Source organism: Dendrobates tinctorius, unplaced genomic scaffold (assembly GCF_039654945.1).
Source record: "Dendrobates tinctorius isolate UK_male_01 unplaced genomic scaffold, ASM3965494v1 ptg000309l, whole genome shotgun sequence".
In the NCBI taxonomy this organism is placed as follows: domain Eukaryota; kingdom Metazoa; phylum Chordata; class Amphibia; order Anura; family Dendrobatidae; genus Dendrobates; species Dendrobates tinctorius.
The window spans coordinates 2,715,586-2,735,428 of NW_027361976.1; the positions used below are offsets into that span (position 1 = coordinate 2,715,586).

Consider the following 19,843-nt stretch of genomic DNA (forward strand, 5'->3'; position numbering starts at 1 on the left):
CACAGCAGATACCAGACTGATCACATTTCATGCTGTAAGCTGTTCAACCTGGATATGAATAAATCTACATTCTGTGTTGCTGACTCTGGATGTTACGCTGATTAATCCGCTGCTAACACTGATTTAAACAGTGAGTAATTTACTGATAACACATTTCCATAAAGTGCATGAATACTGCTCTCATTGCATCATTTCGCGCAATGAGTAATGGGCTGCTTCTTCCTGCCAACATGGCCAAAAACACTAGTGTGCCAGCAGATTCATATTACCATTTTTATTCATTTCTAGGGGACTAGTATTCAGGTAGTGAAATGCTCTGATTCCAAAAACATCTTCCTGTTAGCCCAATAGGAAACATTTCTAAGAACTGTACATATCTGTACAATCCTGATAAGTATATAAAACAACAAATACAAAATGGCCCATTATTCACCCTAGACCTAGGAAAAATGTAAAATGGAAACACATATTAGTATAAAAAATGGATTGGCTACTTACCCCGTCCTTAGCATCACTATCAAAATTTAATGATCGGAAGCTAATAGCTTGCTTTGATTTTGTTGTTTTTGACTTATCCCTCTTAAAAAGCCCTAGATGGAGTAAAACATAGGGAAAAAAAACTTAAAGGACCTTATTCCCATTATAAATAAAAAAGTAATGAAGTATCACACAAGGCTATTGAGGGATCAAACGAGCCATATATCAACAGTGTACGGGGTGCTGTTTAATGAGGCAGCCCAAAAGTCTCTGTACCCATATATGTGGAGATCAGTATTATAAATTATGCATGGTAGTTTCAGGACCTTGTTACAGATTTTGAGGCCCAGGAGTTTTATTTTACACCCCTGAAAAAAATCAGTTTGAAAGCTTTAAAATAAAAAAGTCAGGTCTCTGATTTTCGAAACATGCATGATGGTTGAGGTCACTAGGAAGATCCTTCTCCACCAGTATAAATGAAGACTCATGCATATCGTTCAGCCGATGCTTTCATAAACCGTAAAGATCTACTTAAAAAGAACCTAGCATCTGTCTGAGGCTGCCCTTTATATTTAAGAAAACAATGGGCAGCCGTAGACAGGTGATTACATGCTGCCCTCGGCTGGTCTTCAGTCTTCCAAGAAGAATGAATGGAGCTGCAGTGCACATGATCAGTCTCTGATCCATTCACATGAAGCTCTTAGGAGTCATGGACGGTTCTCAGACCCTCGGCGATTGGTAAGTTATTCCCTATTCCATGAGTAAGAAATAATGTCCAAAATTTAACGTACCCCTTTAATTACAAAAAAGTGTCCCTAATGTCCCAGTACAAGACTTTGTTAGAAAACTTGTGGACAAAGTTCCAGTTTGTGAGATCCCGACATGCAGAGCAGCACAGCACAAACCTCCACAGCCCTCTTACAGGGGGGAGATGTCGCTGCCACATCATGTGCTGTACGTGACAGCCACCGATCGGTAACATTCTTCTAGCTGTTAATGATCGCTAATTGATGTGTACGTAATGTGGCAGCTCTGTCTAAAGGCCCCGTCACACTAAGCGACTTACCAGCCATCCCGACACCGATATGAAGGTGTCAGGATCGCTGGTAAGTCGCTATGTGATCGCTGGTGAGCTGTCACACAGACAGCTTCACCAGCGATCAGCACAGCGATGCCGAGCGCCCGGCATCGCTTGCCATCGCTGTAGAAAATAGAATCAAAATAAAAAATATAGTTATTCTCACCTTCCGACGTCCTGTTCAGCCATCCCGCCTCTCTCCACGCTCCGGTCCCAGTGATCCTTTGCACGAATGACCGCGAGATGTCACGGTCTCGAGGGATAACAAAGTCTCGCGGTCATTCGTGCAAAGGATCACTGGGACCGGAGCGTGGAGAGAGGCAGGATGGCTGAACGGGACATCGGAAGGTGAGAATAACAATATTTTTTATTTTTTTTATTATTTTTTACACCTGATCGCTGGTCTCCCGCTGTCACACACAGCGATGCGTGCTGGTCAGCGGGAGACCAGCGACCAAAGAAATGTCCAGAGATTTCTTGCAGCGATCAGCGATACCGGCAGGGGGGCCGCTCGCTGATCGATGTCACACATAGCGATCTCGCTGGTGAGATCGCTGTTACGTCACAAAAGTTGTGACTCAGCAGCGATCTCGCTACCGAGATTGCTTAGTGAGACGGGGCCTTAAGTTAAAAACATGGGCTCTCTCCCTGTAAAGTGGGTGTGGCGGTTTTCAGGATCATGTTCAGCATGCCGGGATTGCACAATCCAAAATATAGGATTTTAGTTTTCCTAGAAAGTCTTTTACGCTAGCATTAGGGGAACTCCTGGACTTTTTTTTCTAATTAATGTTATTCAGTAAAATCACCTATCTGCAGCTGCCCACTGTGTCTAAGAAAAAGGGCAGCTACACACAGGGGATTGCCCACACATAAAGCTGAACGACAACACATAGGAGACCTACATAAGGTGAATACATTTCATAATATAATAAATGAAGAGATCCTTTACCTCTAACTTTCTTTAAAATCCCCTTCTTTTCTTTTTTTCTGTAATAAATACAAACATAACAAAATAATAAGTCAAAGTGTCTATAATTCTGTGTCACAGAAAAGAAAATGTATCAAATATACAGTATATATTTACCCATTACCGCCATATAGTTCACATGTATGGAATATGAGCATGTCAAACACTGGCTTGCAGGGTGATTATATTTGACCTGCGATGCTGGCACTGGCCCGGCTATGACTTTCAACTGTATCAGCATCATGGTTGTCGATACAGTTGAAAGCAATTATGGAAGAGGGATCATCAGCTAACGCTCCCTTCTCCATTATTATCCCTCTGCGCCTGACATTTCAGCACAGAAGCGCAACAACATCACTATTTCACACCCTCTGTGCTGAGAAATGAGCAGCTTCAGAATGCTCACTGCCGAGACCGAAGCAGCAGATCAATGAGGAGAGGTGAGTATTTATTTATTTAATGTGTGGCCTATTATTCTGTATGGAGGACTATTTGAGCCCATTATACTGTCTGGAGGACTATGTGGGGCCAGTTGCTGTATGGAGGATTATGTGGGGCCATTAAACTATATGCAGGAATATGTGGGCCATTATACTGTATGGAGAACTATATGGGGCCCATAATACTGAATGGAGGACTATGTGGAAACATTATACTGTTTGGGTGATTATTTTGATCCATTACACTGTATGGAGAACTATGTGGTGCCCATAATACTGTAGGGAGGACTATGTGGGGCCCATTATACTAAGTGGATAGCTGTGTGGGGATCACTGTTGGGGCATCATACTCTATTGGGGTCACAATACTTTGCTGGGTTGGACAGTAGGGTCATCATACCATTTGTATACATTTTTTTTAATAAATATCAAGGTTGGTGACTTTTTCCAAGTTTGTAATTTTGGCCCTCTGTGTATTTGAGTTTGACATACCTGTCAGCTTGGTGGAGGTGTATGGAGTGGGCTCAGGAGCTGAGCCCGCACAATACCTGGCAGACGCCAGTTGGTGTACAGTCAAATTCTACAGGGAGCAGCAGTGATTGAAACTGGGCAGTTATATCTTGTTAAAGAGGACCTTTCACCAAATTTTTCATGTTGCGCTGGACACACAATGTAATACTGGCTGTGAAATAAAATAAATAAGTAAAAATAAAACTAAATAATACAATAAAAAAATAAAATAAAAGCAAAATAAAACGTTTTTATTTTTTCCTTTCGCGTCTTTGTCGTGGAGATATTTGCCACCTAATTAATTAATTCATTGATTTAAGTCCACGTGGGTGTTATCCGACAGGTTTCACTAGGGGCTTGTCTTTCTTCTCCCTGTATGAGATGGTATCTGATAAAACCCACTTAGACTTAACAAAAGTTAACTCAAGAGGTGCCAATACTTTGATTGCTGATATCTCAGCAATGGAGAGACGATATTAAAAAAAAAGTTCTATTCCGATTTGCAGATGAAATTACATAGTGTGTCCAGATCAATATAAAAAAATTGATGAAAAGTCCTCTTTAAATGCTGTTGTCAATCTCTGATCGTGGAGTGCCAATGAGTTCCCATGGTGACCAGAGGTCTTCTGAAGGCCCCCATGGCTGCCATGTGGGTACTCCAGTGAAGCCCAGTCTTTGGCTGAGCTTCATATCAGACCACAGGCTCGGACTGGCCCATAGGAGAACAGGAGAATGGGCTCCACCACTCCACCTATATGAGAAGTGTCACGGTCCTGTTAAGGTCGGCGTGCAGCCACCGTTGAGCAAGGACTCACCCACACTGCAGAGGGGCCCGGGGTCAGACCTGGAGAAGCTAAAATCAGTGATCAGTGAAGGACCTACGGTCATGTGACCGCAAGGGGGTGGGGCTTAGCGTCCTGCTGTCAGAGATAGGCAGAACACTAATACAGGAATTCTCAAAGTCAGACAAACCGGATCATACACAGAGATAACAGTAAAGTACCAGGGATGAGACAGAACAGAGAGTCAGTGCAAGGCAGTGGTCAAAGCCAAACAAACATAGAAGGTACCAAGCAGTATCCAAAGAACAGACAGAGTCGTACACAGAGTATCCGATAAACAAGAACATAGCACAAACACACTCAGGGGTCACTACACCACACTACGCCAAGGGCGAAAGTATAACTGACGGAGATAGGAGCTTCCTGAGGCTATAAGAAGCCTTTCCCAGAACCAGGGAGAGGCCACAATCATAAGCCCCAGGTGTGCAGGTAAGCCTGCACTGGGATCACAACCTTTAACCCCAGAAATGCCAGTCATCAGCACTGGTTCCAGACATTAACCCCACATGTGCGAGTCAAACCCGCACTGAGATCATGACAGTACCCCCCTCTCAATGGGGGGCCTCTGGACCCCCAGGCTTGCCAGGGTACTTAGCATGGAAAGCCCGCACCAGGCGATCAGCATGCATCAACCGGACCGGTACCCAGTACCTGTCTTCCGGTCCATACCCCTTCCAATGAACCAGGTACTGTACTGACCGCCGTACCAACCTGGAATCTACGATATGACCAACCTCATACTCCACCTGCCCCTCGGAAAAAACAGGAGGAGCAGCGGACTCGGAGTCTCCCCGGATTGCTTCAAAAGGTTTCAGTAGAGATTTGTGAAAGACGTTAGGGATCTTAAAAGAGGGTGGAAGGCCCAGCCTATATGCCACTGGATTGATTTTTTCCACAATCTTGTATGGGCCAATGAATTTGGGCCCCAACTTGGCTGAAGGAACCTTCAACTTAATGTTTCGCGTGGAGAGCCAAACCTTGTCTCCAACCTGAAATGTGGGCTCTGGTGTTCGTTTCCTGTCCGCGAAAACCTTATACCTGCCCTGAGACCTAGATATACTCCGCTGGACTTCTGCCCACGTATTCTGTAATCGCTGAACAGAGCCCTCAGCCCCGGGACACCCCGAGTCCAGACGAGAAAACTCACCAAAGTGAGGACTGAACCCATAATTGATCAAAAAAGGAGTCATACCCGTGGATTGACTCACCCTACTATTGAAGGCAAATTCAGCCAACGGCAGTGCATCGCACCAGTCATTCTGTCTAGCAAAAGTTAGACACCTGAGGATCTGTTCCAGGGACTGATTAGTGCGTTCCGTCTGACCATTGCTCTCAGGATGGTATGCAGATGAAAAGGACAGAGACATCCCTAATTTTTTGCAGAAAGCACGCCAAAACTTAGCCACAAACTGCACACCACGATCAGACACCACATTCAGGGGTACCCCATGCAACCGGATCACATGCTGCACAAACAACCTGGACAACATCTCAGCTGACGGTAGTGCGGACAGGGGTACAAAATGAGCCTGCTTAGAAAACCTGTCCACCACTACCCATACCACCGTATTACCCTTAAATGGAGGGAGATTGGTAACAAAATCCATGGATAAGTGAGTCCATGGTCTTTCGGGCACTGCCAAGGGCATCAGCTCCCCTGCCGGCCGTCTATGAGAGCTTTTAGAACAAGCGCAGACCCCATAACCAGCAATGAATTTTTTTATGTCTGAACCAAGAGTAGGTCACCAAAAGATCCTAGCCATCGCCAGACGCGTGGCTGAAATACCAGGGTGAGCACTCAGCTTGGATTCATGGAACTCCTGCAAGAGTTTCAGGTGAAGTTGCTCTGGGACAAACAACTTACCCCCAGGCTTGGCCGCCGGAGCCCGCGACTGGGCCACCTGAATCTCCCGTTCCAATTCAGACGAGACCCCTGCTAACACAACCCCAGGGTGAAGAATGGAGGACGGTGGCTCAGGGGGAGACACCGGCTGAAAACTGCGCTATAAGGCGTCAGCCTTGACATTCTTAGACCCTGGCTGAAATGTAATAGTAAACTGAAAACGGGCCTGTCTGGGCGTTAATCTTTTAGCAGACTCAATGTATGACAAATTTTTGTGATCCGTGATCACCGTAACCGGGTGACTGGCCCCCTCCAAAAAGTGCCTCCATTCTTCAAACGCCAATTTTACCGCAAAAAGCTCTCTATTGCCTACATCATAATTTCTTTCCGCAGCAGAGAACTTCTTGGAAAAGAAAGCACACGGCCTGAGGTTGGTTAGAGTGGCAAGCCCTTGGGACAACACCGCCCCCACCCCCACCTCGGAGGCGTCCACTTCCACGACTAATGGTTTGGAGGGATCTGGCTGTACTAACACGGGAGCAGACATAAAGCTTCTTTTCAGGGTCGCAAAGGCCTCTTTTGCGAGCGAGGGCCAGTTTCTCACATCCGCTCCTTTACATGTAAGATATGTGAGTGGCTTGACCACCTTTGAAAACCCCCGAATAAATTTGCAGTAATAATTGGCGAACCCCAAGAAGCGCTGAAGACCCTTAAGGTCTCGGGGTTACACCCAATCCGCAATGGCTTGCACCTTCTTGGGGTCCATGCAAAAACCCTCACAGGACACAATTAATCCCAAAAAAGACAATTCTTGAACAAAAAACTCACATTTCTCCAATTCGGCATACAGATGATTTTCCCTCAGTCTTTGGAGAACGGTTCCTACATGATTCAGATGAGATTGACTGTCGGGAGAGTATATCAGAATATCGTCTAAATAAATGACAACAAAACGACCAATGAGATCCGAGATTACCACGTTGATGAAATTCTGAAATATGGCTGGGGCATTGGTAAGACCAAACGGCATGACTAAATTTTCAAACAGTCCCTCGGTCGTGAGGAACGCGGTTTTCCATTCATCTCCCTCCCGGACCCTTATCAAATTATATGCCCCCCGAAGATCCAGTTTGGAGAACCATTTTGCCCCTGAAAGTTGGTTACACAAATCGGGAATCAACGGAAGGAGGTACGTATTTCGTACAGTAATCCTGTTGAGCTGACAAAAGTCGAGGCAGGGACGTAAACCGCCATCTTTTTTCTTTAAAAAAAAACCCCTGCCGCCACAGGTGAGACTGAGGGACGTATGTGTCCTTTGCGAAGAATCTCAGCAATGTAATCTTTCATGGCCAAGCGCTCAGGGCCAGACAAATTAAACAGATGGGCTTTAGGCAATTTAGCCCCCGGGACTAACTCGATAGCGCAGTCAAACGGTCTATGTGGCGAAAAACGTCTCAGCCTCGCTTTCAGAGAAGACATCTTCGAATTCTTTCAGGTACTCCGGAATACCTTCCAGCTCGACAGATGACACAGATACAGATTTAACAGGTTCAACCAATAGTGCAGACTTATCACATAACATCGAATCATTAAACCTCCACTGAACAATCTCTCCCGTTTTCCAGTTAATGACTGGGTTATGGCGTTGTAACCAGGGCATGCCCACCACCAATCCTGCTGGTAGATTGTCCAGAACCAAACAATTTAAGTTTTCCACATGGGTAGCGCCCACTTTGAGCGAAAACAAGTCAGACATAAAGAGAATTCCCTCTTTAGTGAGGGGGAGGAGTCAATGGCCACCACTTTGATCGGAACCTTAAGTCTAAGGGTACCGTTACACTTAGCGATGCACCAGCGATCCCGACCACGATATGATGCGGTCAGGACCGCTGGTGCATCGCTAAGTGGTCGCTAGTGAGCTGCCAAACAGGCAGATCTCACCAGCGACATAGCAGCGGTCGGGGGTCGCTACTTACCTGTCAGATGAGGCGATCCTGACGTCCTCCCGCCCGCGTCCACGCGTCGCTCGTCGCCACAGCAGGAAGCCCAGCAGGAAGTGGCTGACGAGAAACGGCCCAGGACGTTCTCGCGCGATCAGCGATAATCAGTTGGGGAGCCGGTCGGAGGTAAGTATCACACATAGCGATATCGCTAGCAATATCGCTGCTGCGTCACAAAACTAGTGATGTTATAGCGATATTGCTAGCGATATCACTTTGTGTAAAGGGCCCTTAACTGTCCCTATCTTACAGCGTGTGACCAATTGGGATTCAATAAGATTGATGGATGATCCGCAGTCCTCGAAAGCTGTAGAGGAAAAAAACAACCGCCCACTAACAGTTCCACATGAAGCAACACCTTAGAAAAGGAGGAAAAGGGTACCTGAGGGTCTGAGTAGTCTCCCCGCTGACTACCCAGACCTAGTCATTTCCCGTCGACCGGGTCGAGGATGGACAATCAGGACATTCCCTTTTCCAATGTCCCGTTTTACCGCAGTAGAAGCATAACTGCTTTTCTCTCCGGCGTTGTCTCTCCTTTTCCTTCAGGGAGAGAGCCCCTACGTCCATGGGCACAGAAACAGTCTCTTTTCCACTAGGGAACAATGGAGTCTCCGCCTGCATCATCCCCCTGGCCCGCAGTCCATCCGGACGACCTGGGTCATGGAGTCCTCGAGTGAGTTAGTTGGGGGATGTATTGCCAAGGCATCCTGTAACCGCTCGGACAAGCCTCTGCGAAAGAGTTCTCGGAGTGCGTCGTCGTCCCAAGAGACCTCTGCGGCCCAGCGGCAGAATTCCGTATAAAACTACTCAGCCGAGTGTTTCCCCTGACAGACACTCATCACCATGTCATCTGCCAATCGCACTCGGTCCGGCTCATCATATATGTGTCTGAGGGCCTCAAAAAACGCATTCATAGACACTCTCTCAGCAGCAGTGGGAGGAAGAAAGAAAGCTCAAGCTTGTGGGGACCCTCTTAATAAAGACATAATGACCCCAACCTTCTGACTTTCGTCCCCAGAGGAACATGGCCTCAAACTAAAGAAGAGTTTGCCCCCCTCCATGAAGACCCTGAACTCCTTTTTGTTCCCAGAAAAGAAGTCAGGCAGTTTAACAGGTGGTTCTGGGGACACCAAAACAACATCACTTGCCCCAGCCCCCAGAGTCCCAGCAGCTAAAGCCCCCCACACTGTTTCAGAAACCTGCTGCTGAGAACGATCAAGAGCTTGCTGCTCCAGAGATAAACCCTGAAACATCTGAAACACCGCTGAGGAAGGACTCACCCACACTGCAGAGGGGCCCGGGGTCAGACACGGCCGGATAGTTCAGGCAAACAGGGCCTGGAGAAGCTAAAGTCAGTGAGCAGTGAAGGACCTACGGTCATGTGACCACAAGGGGGCAGGGCTTAGCGTCCTGCTGTCAGAGATAGGCAGAACACTAATACAGGAATTCTCAAAGTCAGACAAACCGGGTCATACACAGAGATAACAGTAAAGTACCAGGGATGAGACAGAACAGAGAGTCGGGGTCAGGCAGTGGTCAAAGCCAAACAGACATAGAAGGTACCAAGCAGAATCCAACAAGCAGTATCCAGAGAACAGGCTGAGTCGTACACCAAGTTATCTGGCAAACAAGAACACAGCACAAACACACTCAGGGGTCAACACACTCTGCCAAGGGCGAAAGTATAACTGACGGGGATAGGAGCTTCCTGAGGCTATAAGAAGCCTTTCCCAGAACCAGGGATAGGCCACAATCATAAGCCCCAGGTGTGCAGGTAAGAGCCTGCACTGGGATCACAACCTTTAACCCCAGAAATGCCAGTCATCAGCACTGGTTCCAGACATTAACCCCACATGTGCGAGTCAAACCCCCACTGAGGCTCCTTTCACACTTGCTTTTTTTGCAGCGCGTTTTTCCTGCAAAAAAACGCATGGAAAACGCATACAAACGCATACAAATGCTGCGTTTTTTTCAAGCATTTTTAACCTTTTTAACCCTAACCTTAACCCTAACCCTTAACCAAACCCTACCCAAACCCTAACCCTAAACCCTAACTAACCCTAAACCCTAACCCTTAACCAAACCATACTAACCCTAACCCAAACCCTAACCCTAACCCTAACCCTAAACCCCCTTAACTAACCCTAACTATAACCCAAACCCCTAAATTCCATTGTCTAACTAATGGTCAACAAAAAAACGCATGCGCAAAAAAACGCATACATGAGCATGGCAATGCGCACATATGCGCACCCATAGACTTATAATGGGTGTCTTGCTGTAAAAAAAAAACTCATTGCGCACGCATGCGTTTTTTTGAGGCAAGTCGGACACCCAAAAATGCAACAGGATGCATTTTGTGCGTCCGAGCGCACACCACAAAAAAACGCATGCGCGGAAAAACGCATACAAACACATGTGTATGCGCACATAAGCGCATCCCATGCAAAATATAGGGGAAAAAAACGCAAGTGTGAAACCAGCCTGAGATCATGACAATAAGTAGTTGGTACAATACATTTGTTTCACTGTGTACAGAAAAAGGGCATATTCTCAACATTAATTTAACAAGCTACCCCATTTATTATTATATAGAAATTTGTAAATGAGGGTAATGTGATATTTGCATGTAGCTAAATAGTGAACTACCAGAGTCAGTTACTGGTCGGCCCTTGGCACCCCTCTCAGGCACTGTCAGACCATGATTTTACCCATAGAATAAGTAATTTTATATAGAGAACAAGCTGATAATAGCAATGATGTCCCGTAGAGGGATCAAAAATAGTTCATGAAGACATTCAAAATCTTTTAAAATAAACATATTTGGTAAGAGGAAATCTATCAAAATATGGAATTATTTAATCTGTCCAATAAACGCAACCTACCCCAAAGAAAATGCAACAAAAAGTAAGCAAAGTATCACGTGTCACAAAATTGCATCAATAAAAAGATTAGCTCAAGATGAGAAAGGAAGTTCTCACTCAACTCAATCGATGGATAAAAAAAACAAAATTATATTTTGTTTAAAATTTTCAGATATTTTTCAGCATTGAAATAAAAAAAACCTCAATTCTAAGTTCAATTCCAGTATTACCGCAAGTGTTTTACTATGAGAGTGAAAACTTAGGCTTTACACACAACAGCAAGATAGATATCCTCATAAACTTACTGACCTGAAAAATTACCAGGATTATTTGACCGCATTATAACTATTTAAAAACAAAAACCACGTTTTACTGCATCATTTTACAGTACTGAGTATGGAGAAATGAATGGTGTCAATCAAAACTACAAGCCCTTTTAAACAAAAGCGTAAAAGAGAAAAAGAGAAAATTGAGTGTCAGAAAGGTGTTAATACCTGTGCATAAAACAAAATTAATACAAAAAAGTCATTTCCCACAACTTGTCTTTGCACTTGAAACAAATAAAATGAGAAAAATGACATTGAAAAAGGGATAAATGTAACAACGTGGCTGCCATAATAAGGATGTCATCACAATATGCAGACACGGGATCATTTTATGTGGCTCGTATTTAGCAGAGAAATACACTAATACATTAAAGGATTAAAATCACATGTGAAATGCACAAATGTGAACAAGTCTGTAGGACAATGTTCACACCACCCACAGATTGAAACACAAACAAAGCACAGAATGAAAAATGTGCAAAAATACCTTGCAGTAGGACATATAATAGTAGACAGCAAGTGCTGATAAAAAGATGACAACAAATACAGGGTATTTAGTCGATACGTTTTTTTGCAAAAAAATGTATGCTAAGCTGCTCCACCACGTCAAGGTAACCCTATTGAAGCAGTCCCTATCTAATATATTTAAAACCTGAACATGTGAACATTGTCTAAATGAGCAGGTTCAAGACAGGCGCTTACCTGTATGGGCTCGTGGCGTGAGACAGCTCCTTTTGTGCATGTCACACAAGAGAGGGGTGGGTTCTCTCAAATCATGCATAAGCACGAAAGGATAGCCTGTATAGCAACTGTCGTAGTAGTATACTTACATTGTGCCCGCTGCCTCTGCTCCTGTAGAGGTATCGGACTGATTGTCACAACGGCTACTGCATATGATAATATCACTTTCCATGACAATATCGGATTCATTTTGTGCGCTGCTGCGAATGCCCTGATTCTTCTTATCACATGTGCCGGAAACTTTTTTCTGCTGAGTGGCTGGGTTATCATTCAACAATACTATTGCTTCATTTATAAACGTAGGTTTAGAAAAATTGTTGATAGATTGTTCTAAGACTGAAAAAAATGTGCAAAGAAATGGAAAACGTTAAAACCAGTTACCATTTCTTTTTGAGACTTTAAATATGCAAATGTTCTCTCCAGAGAGAGGACTAGAACTCTAGCACCACCTACAGGAAGCAGCCATTCTAAAAGTCAATATTGACCCTTTAACGAGCCTTGTCACATGAGTTAGGATAAAAGCCAAACCAGAATCTCAATTTGCAAACACAATGTTTCGGGGTACTGCTGCTCGTAAGTGCAAAGTGCGAGATCTGGTTTGGCTGGGTTGGAGGCGTCTGACCTCTCCTTGTGGTGACATGTCAAGCCTGGCATGCCAAGGGAAGGAGACTTTTAAGCCTTGCAATGCTCCTCATGGCATGTCAGGCTTGACGTGCGGTGTATGCCGCTGTGAGCAGAGGACTCCATGGCTACAGCATCCAGCAAATCTTAAGAGAATCTCTGATGAAGGTCCTATGTTGGACCGAAAACGTTAGAATAAATGTTATCTGGATGCCAATAAAAATGGAACTATTTTTTTCACGAATTTGAGTGCCAAGTTCATTATTATTCAGCACAACAGAGGCGCAGAGAACAGGAAGCAGCAGTGGTAGCAGGAGAGGTGAGAGTCAGACAAAAGGATAAAAAAGAAAAAAAAGCCATAGTCAACTTTCTGGCTGCCAGCACTGCTCCCTGCGTCTCCTGCTCAGTGTTCACAACGTGTGCCTGCAGCCGAAAGTCACAGCCCAGTGTTCACTCTAGATCGGGATTTCCAGATGTATATAGGCCCCGATACATGCGCAGTGAACCCCAGGGCCGACTCACAGCCCTAAGCTATGGCCTAGAGCAGGGATGTCAAACTCAAATACACAGGACAAAATTAAAAGCTTGGACAAAGTCGTAGGCAAATTTTGTCCCTGGAGAGAAAGAATGATAACGTGTGTTTATCTTCATTAAAAGCATTTTCATTGCTGCTCAGCAGCTTCTCTGTCCATCACTATCATCATGGTCTAATGAGTGTGAAAACACCAATTATAGCAGAGAGCAGCGTGACAGTCGCCAATAGTGAAGAACTGCTGAGCAAAAATGAAAACTCTACTAATGTAGTAACCTTTGTTGTTGAGCATGCTGCCTGTTTCTTCGGCCTGCACATGTACATTAGAAGCGTGCGTGGTGCTGAGGGATCAATGAGAAGCCATGCCATCCACAAGATGGCAGCACAGTTCTACTGAAAAATAGTTCAATGACTCAAAAGTTGTTTGATAGGTTTTGACTGATTTGAAAGTCAGAACCTAGGTAAAACAAGTATTTTTCAATAAAAGTTGATTTTTGCTGATTGGTAGTCTTTAGTGTGGGCCTTAGGCTTGTACTTATTTCAATACTGCAGGATGAGAAATGAACGTAGGAAACACTGTTCCCAGCAATGACACAGAACAAAACATAGAAGAATAACCTGCTCAGTAGAAATGAAATGTGACACCAACAGTGGACTATAATAAACAGGATACTCATCGCTAACCCTATAGTCTCAGTGTGAAGCCTGTAGATATTTTGGACTTTTGCATTGAAGTGTGATTAACTTTTACGACTTAAGCAAAGAAACAAGTGACAATTAAAAATAACTGTTCGGGGGGGCGAACTTTAAGACCTTAGTAATCATTATGGCCTGACGTTAACCTTCAATGACCTGAAACTGCAAAGAATACTGTGGCCTGCCCCATGGGGACCAGCGGACATTTGTATCTCCATGGTACACTTGTGTCCTAAACAATACAGACTGTTCCTACCCAATGAGAGACAGTGCAGGATGTGACCTACTGCGAGGTGTTTGGTGACAACCACCCAAACTACTGGTGTTTGATGATGGCGGATACTGCCTGCTGTACTTGTTAGTAACTGCTTCTTATAATAACAGAGACCCAAGCAAAAAAGCCCCGGTCAACAAGAGAGAAGGGATGGACACAAGAGCATGACAAAAAATATTAATGATTTTAGTATTATAATTTAATAAAAAAACAGAGAGAAGTAAATGCAAATAAAGGACTGATAATTAAAAAGGCAGCAACACCAATCCAACTTAATTAGTATTTTTCCTCTTTTTATATGTAGATCACCCAAGTATTGTTGACCCTTACATGTCACTTCTTTACTTGAATTTCACCTGAGTTTGTCCTTTCCCACTGGGTTTTGTTCCATGGCTTTCTTTTATGAACCCTTGTCTATTCAGGTAGTTACATTTTTCAATCTCATCCTCACTCTGTGTTACACTGGGCTCTCCCTTAGATGCTTTCATTATGTCCTCAGCTTAGACTACTTGCTCCTCTTCTCATCCTGTTTACCATCTACTGCGGCGTGCGCTCCCACCGACGGGGCTCTGGTTGCCATGGACACGCATCCCTCTGACATTGCCCTCCTTGCTGACGCGTCGGCGGTGAGCGTGGATCTGATACATGGGACGCTGACTCCTAGCCTTCCGGTCCCCGCCACTGCTGCCAGAAGCGCCACTAATGCCACTCGCACAGGCGAGTATTAGCTCGCTATAAATATGACCTGCCTCCCCCTCCCTTGACACACACGCCCCTAAAGAAGCAAACCGCGAAACTAGCATCGGAGCCTGCCTTTTCCACGTTCTGCAGCAGGTTGGTCACTGGGTCGTTAGCTACTTGCATTTTGCCTTATTGATTTATCAACCAGAGGTTTTCCACACCAGGATTCTCTATTATATCATTAGCCGTCATCACTTTATTAATCATGTATTTATTAAACTCTTTTTACAACTGTGTTATCTATGATCAGATCTTTTTTTTACCACATTGATTGTTTATTATTTGCATTTAGCTGTATTCTTTATGTATATATTCTGTGGTTGGCAGTATTCTTTTCTTGGCACCTTACCTTGAATGCTAAAATTGCCAATTTCTACTTCTTGCACAAGCACTTTTTATTGCCCCGCTGATTATGTACTGTACATGTATATATGTGTGTGTACGTGTTTCTATGTATCCTTTTTTGTATATTGAACATCTTTTATGACAGCCCCCAGTTTGTGTGGTGTATATTTATACATATATTTTTGCTCTCCCCATTTTTTTCCTGCAGTTATCCATCTATATACTGACATATCCCATACATTATGACTCGGACGTGGCACTATGGTGTCGCTGCCCTTTTAATTATCAGTCATTTATTTGTATCTACATCTCTCTCTTTTTTTATGAAATTATAATAATAAAATCATTAATATTTTTGACATGCTCTTCTCTTCGGTTATTCTTATAATAACAGTAACCACCAAATTCTATGTCACCATGGAGTAGTGTAACTACCAAGCTCAGTGCCCCATTATTGTAATGTAACCGGCCAAGCTGAGAAATGGTTCCTGATATTATGGAACCTCCATTGCACCGTGGACGCCATTAATCCCAGAAAGATCCCACTGCCTTATAATTGGGTCTATCTTGTTCTGCCGAGGTGTCCTTCATTTTTCACAGCAATGAAGTGTGGTATGCAACAGTGTTTTTATTTATTTTTATTGAAAAGACGCAGAAATAATACTTTTTTTAGGATATCTTAAGAGTATTGTGCAAAATATTACCATTAACTGAAAGGATTTCAGTTAGGAAGACATAAAGAAGCTGGGAACTCTTCATTGAGTCTGGTAGCCAATAGTCTAGAAGACGTGCAGTGTGCTGTCTAAGAAAGTCAACTTCTTCTTGACGCCTTGTAAATCTGCAAAACGTGAAAACAGAATATGTTTTCTTACCTAAATACAAGCTAAAAGGGACACACTTTTTCTTTTGTGGAACATTGTGGGGACATTTATCAAAACAAGTGCAAATAAAAAGGGGGTGGTTTCCCATAGCAGCCAATCAGTTTTCGGATGTCTTAAAAGAAAAAAAAAGTAATAGCGTCTGAGCATGGATGGGAGTAGATAATCTCACTCTCTGAATTCAGATCTCTGCTACAGTTTCCAATCAGCTACTAAGGCTAGGTTCACATTTGCTAGGTCAAAACGACACATGTGGAGTCATCCGCATTCTGCGGCACGACCTGCGTACCCAATGCTAAAGATAGAGTACGCAGGCCGCATGCAGAAGTATACGGCTGTAGGCGGAGCTGACAGGAGGAGGTGAGGCCGTGGGTGGAGCTTCATGGAGGACGTCCGCAGCCTTCTGCAGATTGAACTAGGCAAACAAGCCAGCACTTTCAGCATGGAGTTAGAAGAAAGCAAAATAAGGTAATGGATTTTATTATAAAGATTCATAACTTTGTACAGTATGGTCAATAATTAAATTAAAAAAACCTTTAGTTTAGATACTCTTTAATAATGTCCCACCTGTAACAATCTTTTCTGTGTTTTTTCCTCTAAAGGTGCATTTAGGTGGTTACAAGTGTTTGTAAGATTGTGTGTTTCCCCGATTACTGACCTGTATAAATATGTCATGCAAGAATACGACGAACGAGCTAATCTCTCATTCGTCAGGTGATTAGATTGTTTATGCAGGCATAAAAATAATTACTTTTATCAGCAGCACATTGCCTAGCATGACGACAACATGATGCTGTTTTGGGACAAAATTTATCATAAAAATGAATCTTCTGTTCCCACCAGTACTCATCGGCTAGCACAGACAGGTCAGTAAGCGAGTGATAATCAATTTGCACTATAGTCAATTGGCGTTCACTAATGAGACAAAATCTGCCAGTCTAAATACAGCCTGACTCTCCCCTCCAATTCATCGTCAGCTAAGATGCTAAGTTTATCTCTCTCGTCGTTCTTCTAATGCTTCTCTTCTCTGTCAGTTCCATAACTGGATAGCGGCTACCAATTGCCAAAGGAATAATTTCAAAAATGCCGACAATGACATCTCTGTACTGGCCTCCTGAAACTCACATGTAATTTTTGGTACAAACCACACCCTGCTCTCTTCGCTCCTCTAGCCTGGTCCTTCCACTGTTGTCTCAAACTTTCTCTTTTGCATCCCTCTTACTCTAAATCTCTCTACCCCAAATTATTGTGCTCCACTATGTAACCTTTCAAAAGCATCCTGCTAACAGAGCTCTTCAGAAACACGATAACCCCAATGTCACCATACAAATATTATTAAACTATTGTCCCTTTCCCATTTCTTTTGTAGAATGCAAGACCCGGTCTGTCTTTCTGTACCAGCCTGTCACTCCATTAGCTCACTTTATGTCACATGTATAAAGTTCTGGAAGATAATGATGTTTTCTATACAGTACTGGATTGTGGTCCAGTTTACTTCTCCAGTTTCTAGATGTTATATGTTGCATAATTTGGGTTTCTGAAAGAGGTTGTCTACTACTAGGACAACCCCTTCTTATAATGAATGTTTGCTCCTCTTAAAATAAAAACACCCATACTGACCTCCCATGCCGACACTACTTCAATGGTGTCAACACTTGTATTCCGATCACTGCCCCCTCCGTATAATTAATCATGAGGAGGTGAGCTGACTCGCATGAGTCCTGGAAATGCAATATCCGAGAACAATGGAACGGTGCCGTTATGGTAGGTGAGTATAGGTGTTTTTATTTTAACGGGGGCAAATATTCAGGATGAGTAGGGTTTGTCCTAGTAGTGAACAACCCCTTTAAATTTCATCAAAGAGAAGCACTCATAGATAATGCTGAACTATGTCATTCATAGTCAGTGTGGAAGGAGATCTCATTTTTCAGAGAATGATCTCAGTGAGCTAAAGGGGAAAATTTACAGCAACCTGTAACCAATCTTTATTCTTACCTGTAATTCACCGTTTGCTTTTTCTTTTTCTTGTTTTGAAAATGAGCAATCAACCCAGTAGCGACAGATATTATTATTTCATATTCCTCCAAGGGAAGCACTCTGCTTTTGATATTAAAGAAGACGCTCTGTAATCCAGAGTTAATCTCTTTATAAAGAGGCTGATTCTGTAATGTCTCAGGTGGGCTATGCCAGTCTAAAATGAACTTCCGGTAGATGGCCTCCGATACTGCAAACAGGCAAGTATAAGAAGTGAGCTGGGCAGGCATTACTATGAGTGGCAAAATCATAATCACAGCTTTGATATTTATTTTTTTTAACTACTTCCACAAACATCTAAATGCATTTTTATGAAAGTTATAGGGTCACATTTTACAAACAAAATTTTGGTAATTTACTATTTCTGTAATTTTTTATTTCTGTAATGGGATTTTCCATCTTTCCTGTAATTCAGGTTTTTTTTTACTTGTTAGGATGGATTATTGTGTCCGAGATCTCTCGTATTTTCTATAGCTGTCAAACCTGGCACTTGACTTCCCCCCAACCCCTTCCCCAAAACTTATTGTCATGTCTCTGTTGGCGAGTGACCTGGGACCAGGGGCTCCTTCCCTGTCTCTAATGCTAGGGGGCGCCCTAGCTCGCTCTGTTCTCTGGGTTACTTCTGAAGATGAAGATGCCGGGGCCACTTATCTTGCCTTATCTCCTGAATCCGCCCTCCGTCTGTACCCTTTTCCCACCCAGGGAGGAGGGGAGTAGCAGTGCACCAACCAGACAAACAAGTTAGCACAAAGAGGGGAAATGGAAAATACCAGTAATACAAATATTCACTCACATATAACAGAGAAATGCACCAGGGAGTAGTGGATGAGATAAAACCAAAGTAGGGGAAGAAAAGGGAATTATCACACTTACTAAACTAAGCAACAGTCACCGATAAACCCACCCTACATCTCCTCATATAATTACTAACTTCTATCCTCCTATCCATGCACCAAAATCTAGCTCTGACGATGTGTGTCAGTCAGGACCCAGATTATATAGGGGATAGGAGTGGCCCACCGTGCTCAGCTGATAGTCCAGACACCCAGAGCACCCAACATGGCCAATTAACCCCTGTACTGCCAAAATAAATTTTCACTGTTTAATAAGAAGGTGAATTGCTTCTATTCAGCGCATAAGTAGGAGCAATCAGATGCTGCAGTCTTCTGTCTCCTTTCTGACGCAGTAAACCTGCGACACTTATATTCACATATAAACTGTATGATAAAAGCTCTACAAATTGCTTTTTAAATATATCTGTTTTCTGAGACAAGATTATCAATTTGGGTCAATGAAAATAGCACCGGTGTATGTATAACAACCAAAGAAGACCTATAGAATATTGCATAGGAATCCACATAGAAGAAAGGCTGCACTCTTCGAGATGAGAAGATTTTCACAGGTTTATTGACATATAAATTACATGTCAGGCTGGGGGAGTGACATATCAAGTGCAGAAAAGGCTGACAACGGCCGTTTCGCGCTGTAATTTATATGTCAATTAACCTGTGAAAATCTCATCTCGAAGAGTGCGGCCTTTCTTCTATGTGGATTCCTAGGATTATCTTTTTCCAGGTCCAGCACCCGGGATTCCCAGTGGTTGGTTCTCTGAATACCGCGCTACACAAGAAACC

At 43.5% G+C, this 19,843-nt stretch overlaps 1 protein-coding gene across 4 annotated transcripts in view; it reads right to left on the reverse strand.

The window, feature by feature from the left end:
- The window catches only part of LOC141073647 (uncharacterized), a 98,260-nt gene that overhangs the window by 65,799 nt on the left and 12,618 nt on the right, over window positions 1–19,843 (reverse strand). For 3 of the 4 annotated variants that reach the window (XM_073560965.1, XM_073560962.1, XM_073560966.1), the window contains exons 3-8: window positions 18,171–18,399; window positions 16,002–16,135; window positions 12,178–12,424; window positions 6,986–7,090; window positions 2,505–2,542; window positions 499–590 (exon numbers count right to left, since the gene is read on the reverse strand). In XM_073560965.1, coding sequence (XP_073417066.1) covers window positions 499–590; window positions 2,505–2,542; window positions 6,986–7,090; window positions 12,178–12,424; window positions 16,002–16,135; window positions 18,171–18,399 — 845 coding nt within the window. The remainder of the gene's footprint in view (window positions 1–498; window positions 591–2,504; window positions 2,543–6,985; window positions 7,091–12,177; window positions 12,425–16,001; window positions 16,136–18,170; window positions 18,400–19,843) is intronic. The other variant, XM_073560963.1, reaches the window with a different exon arrangement.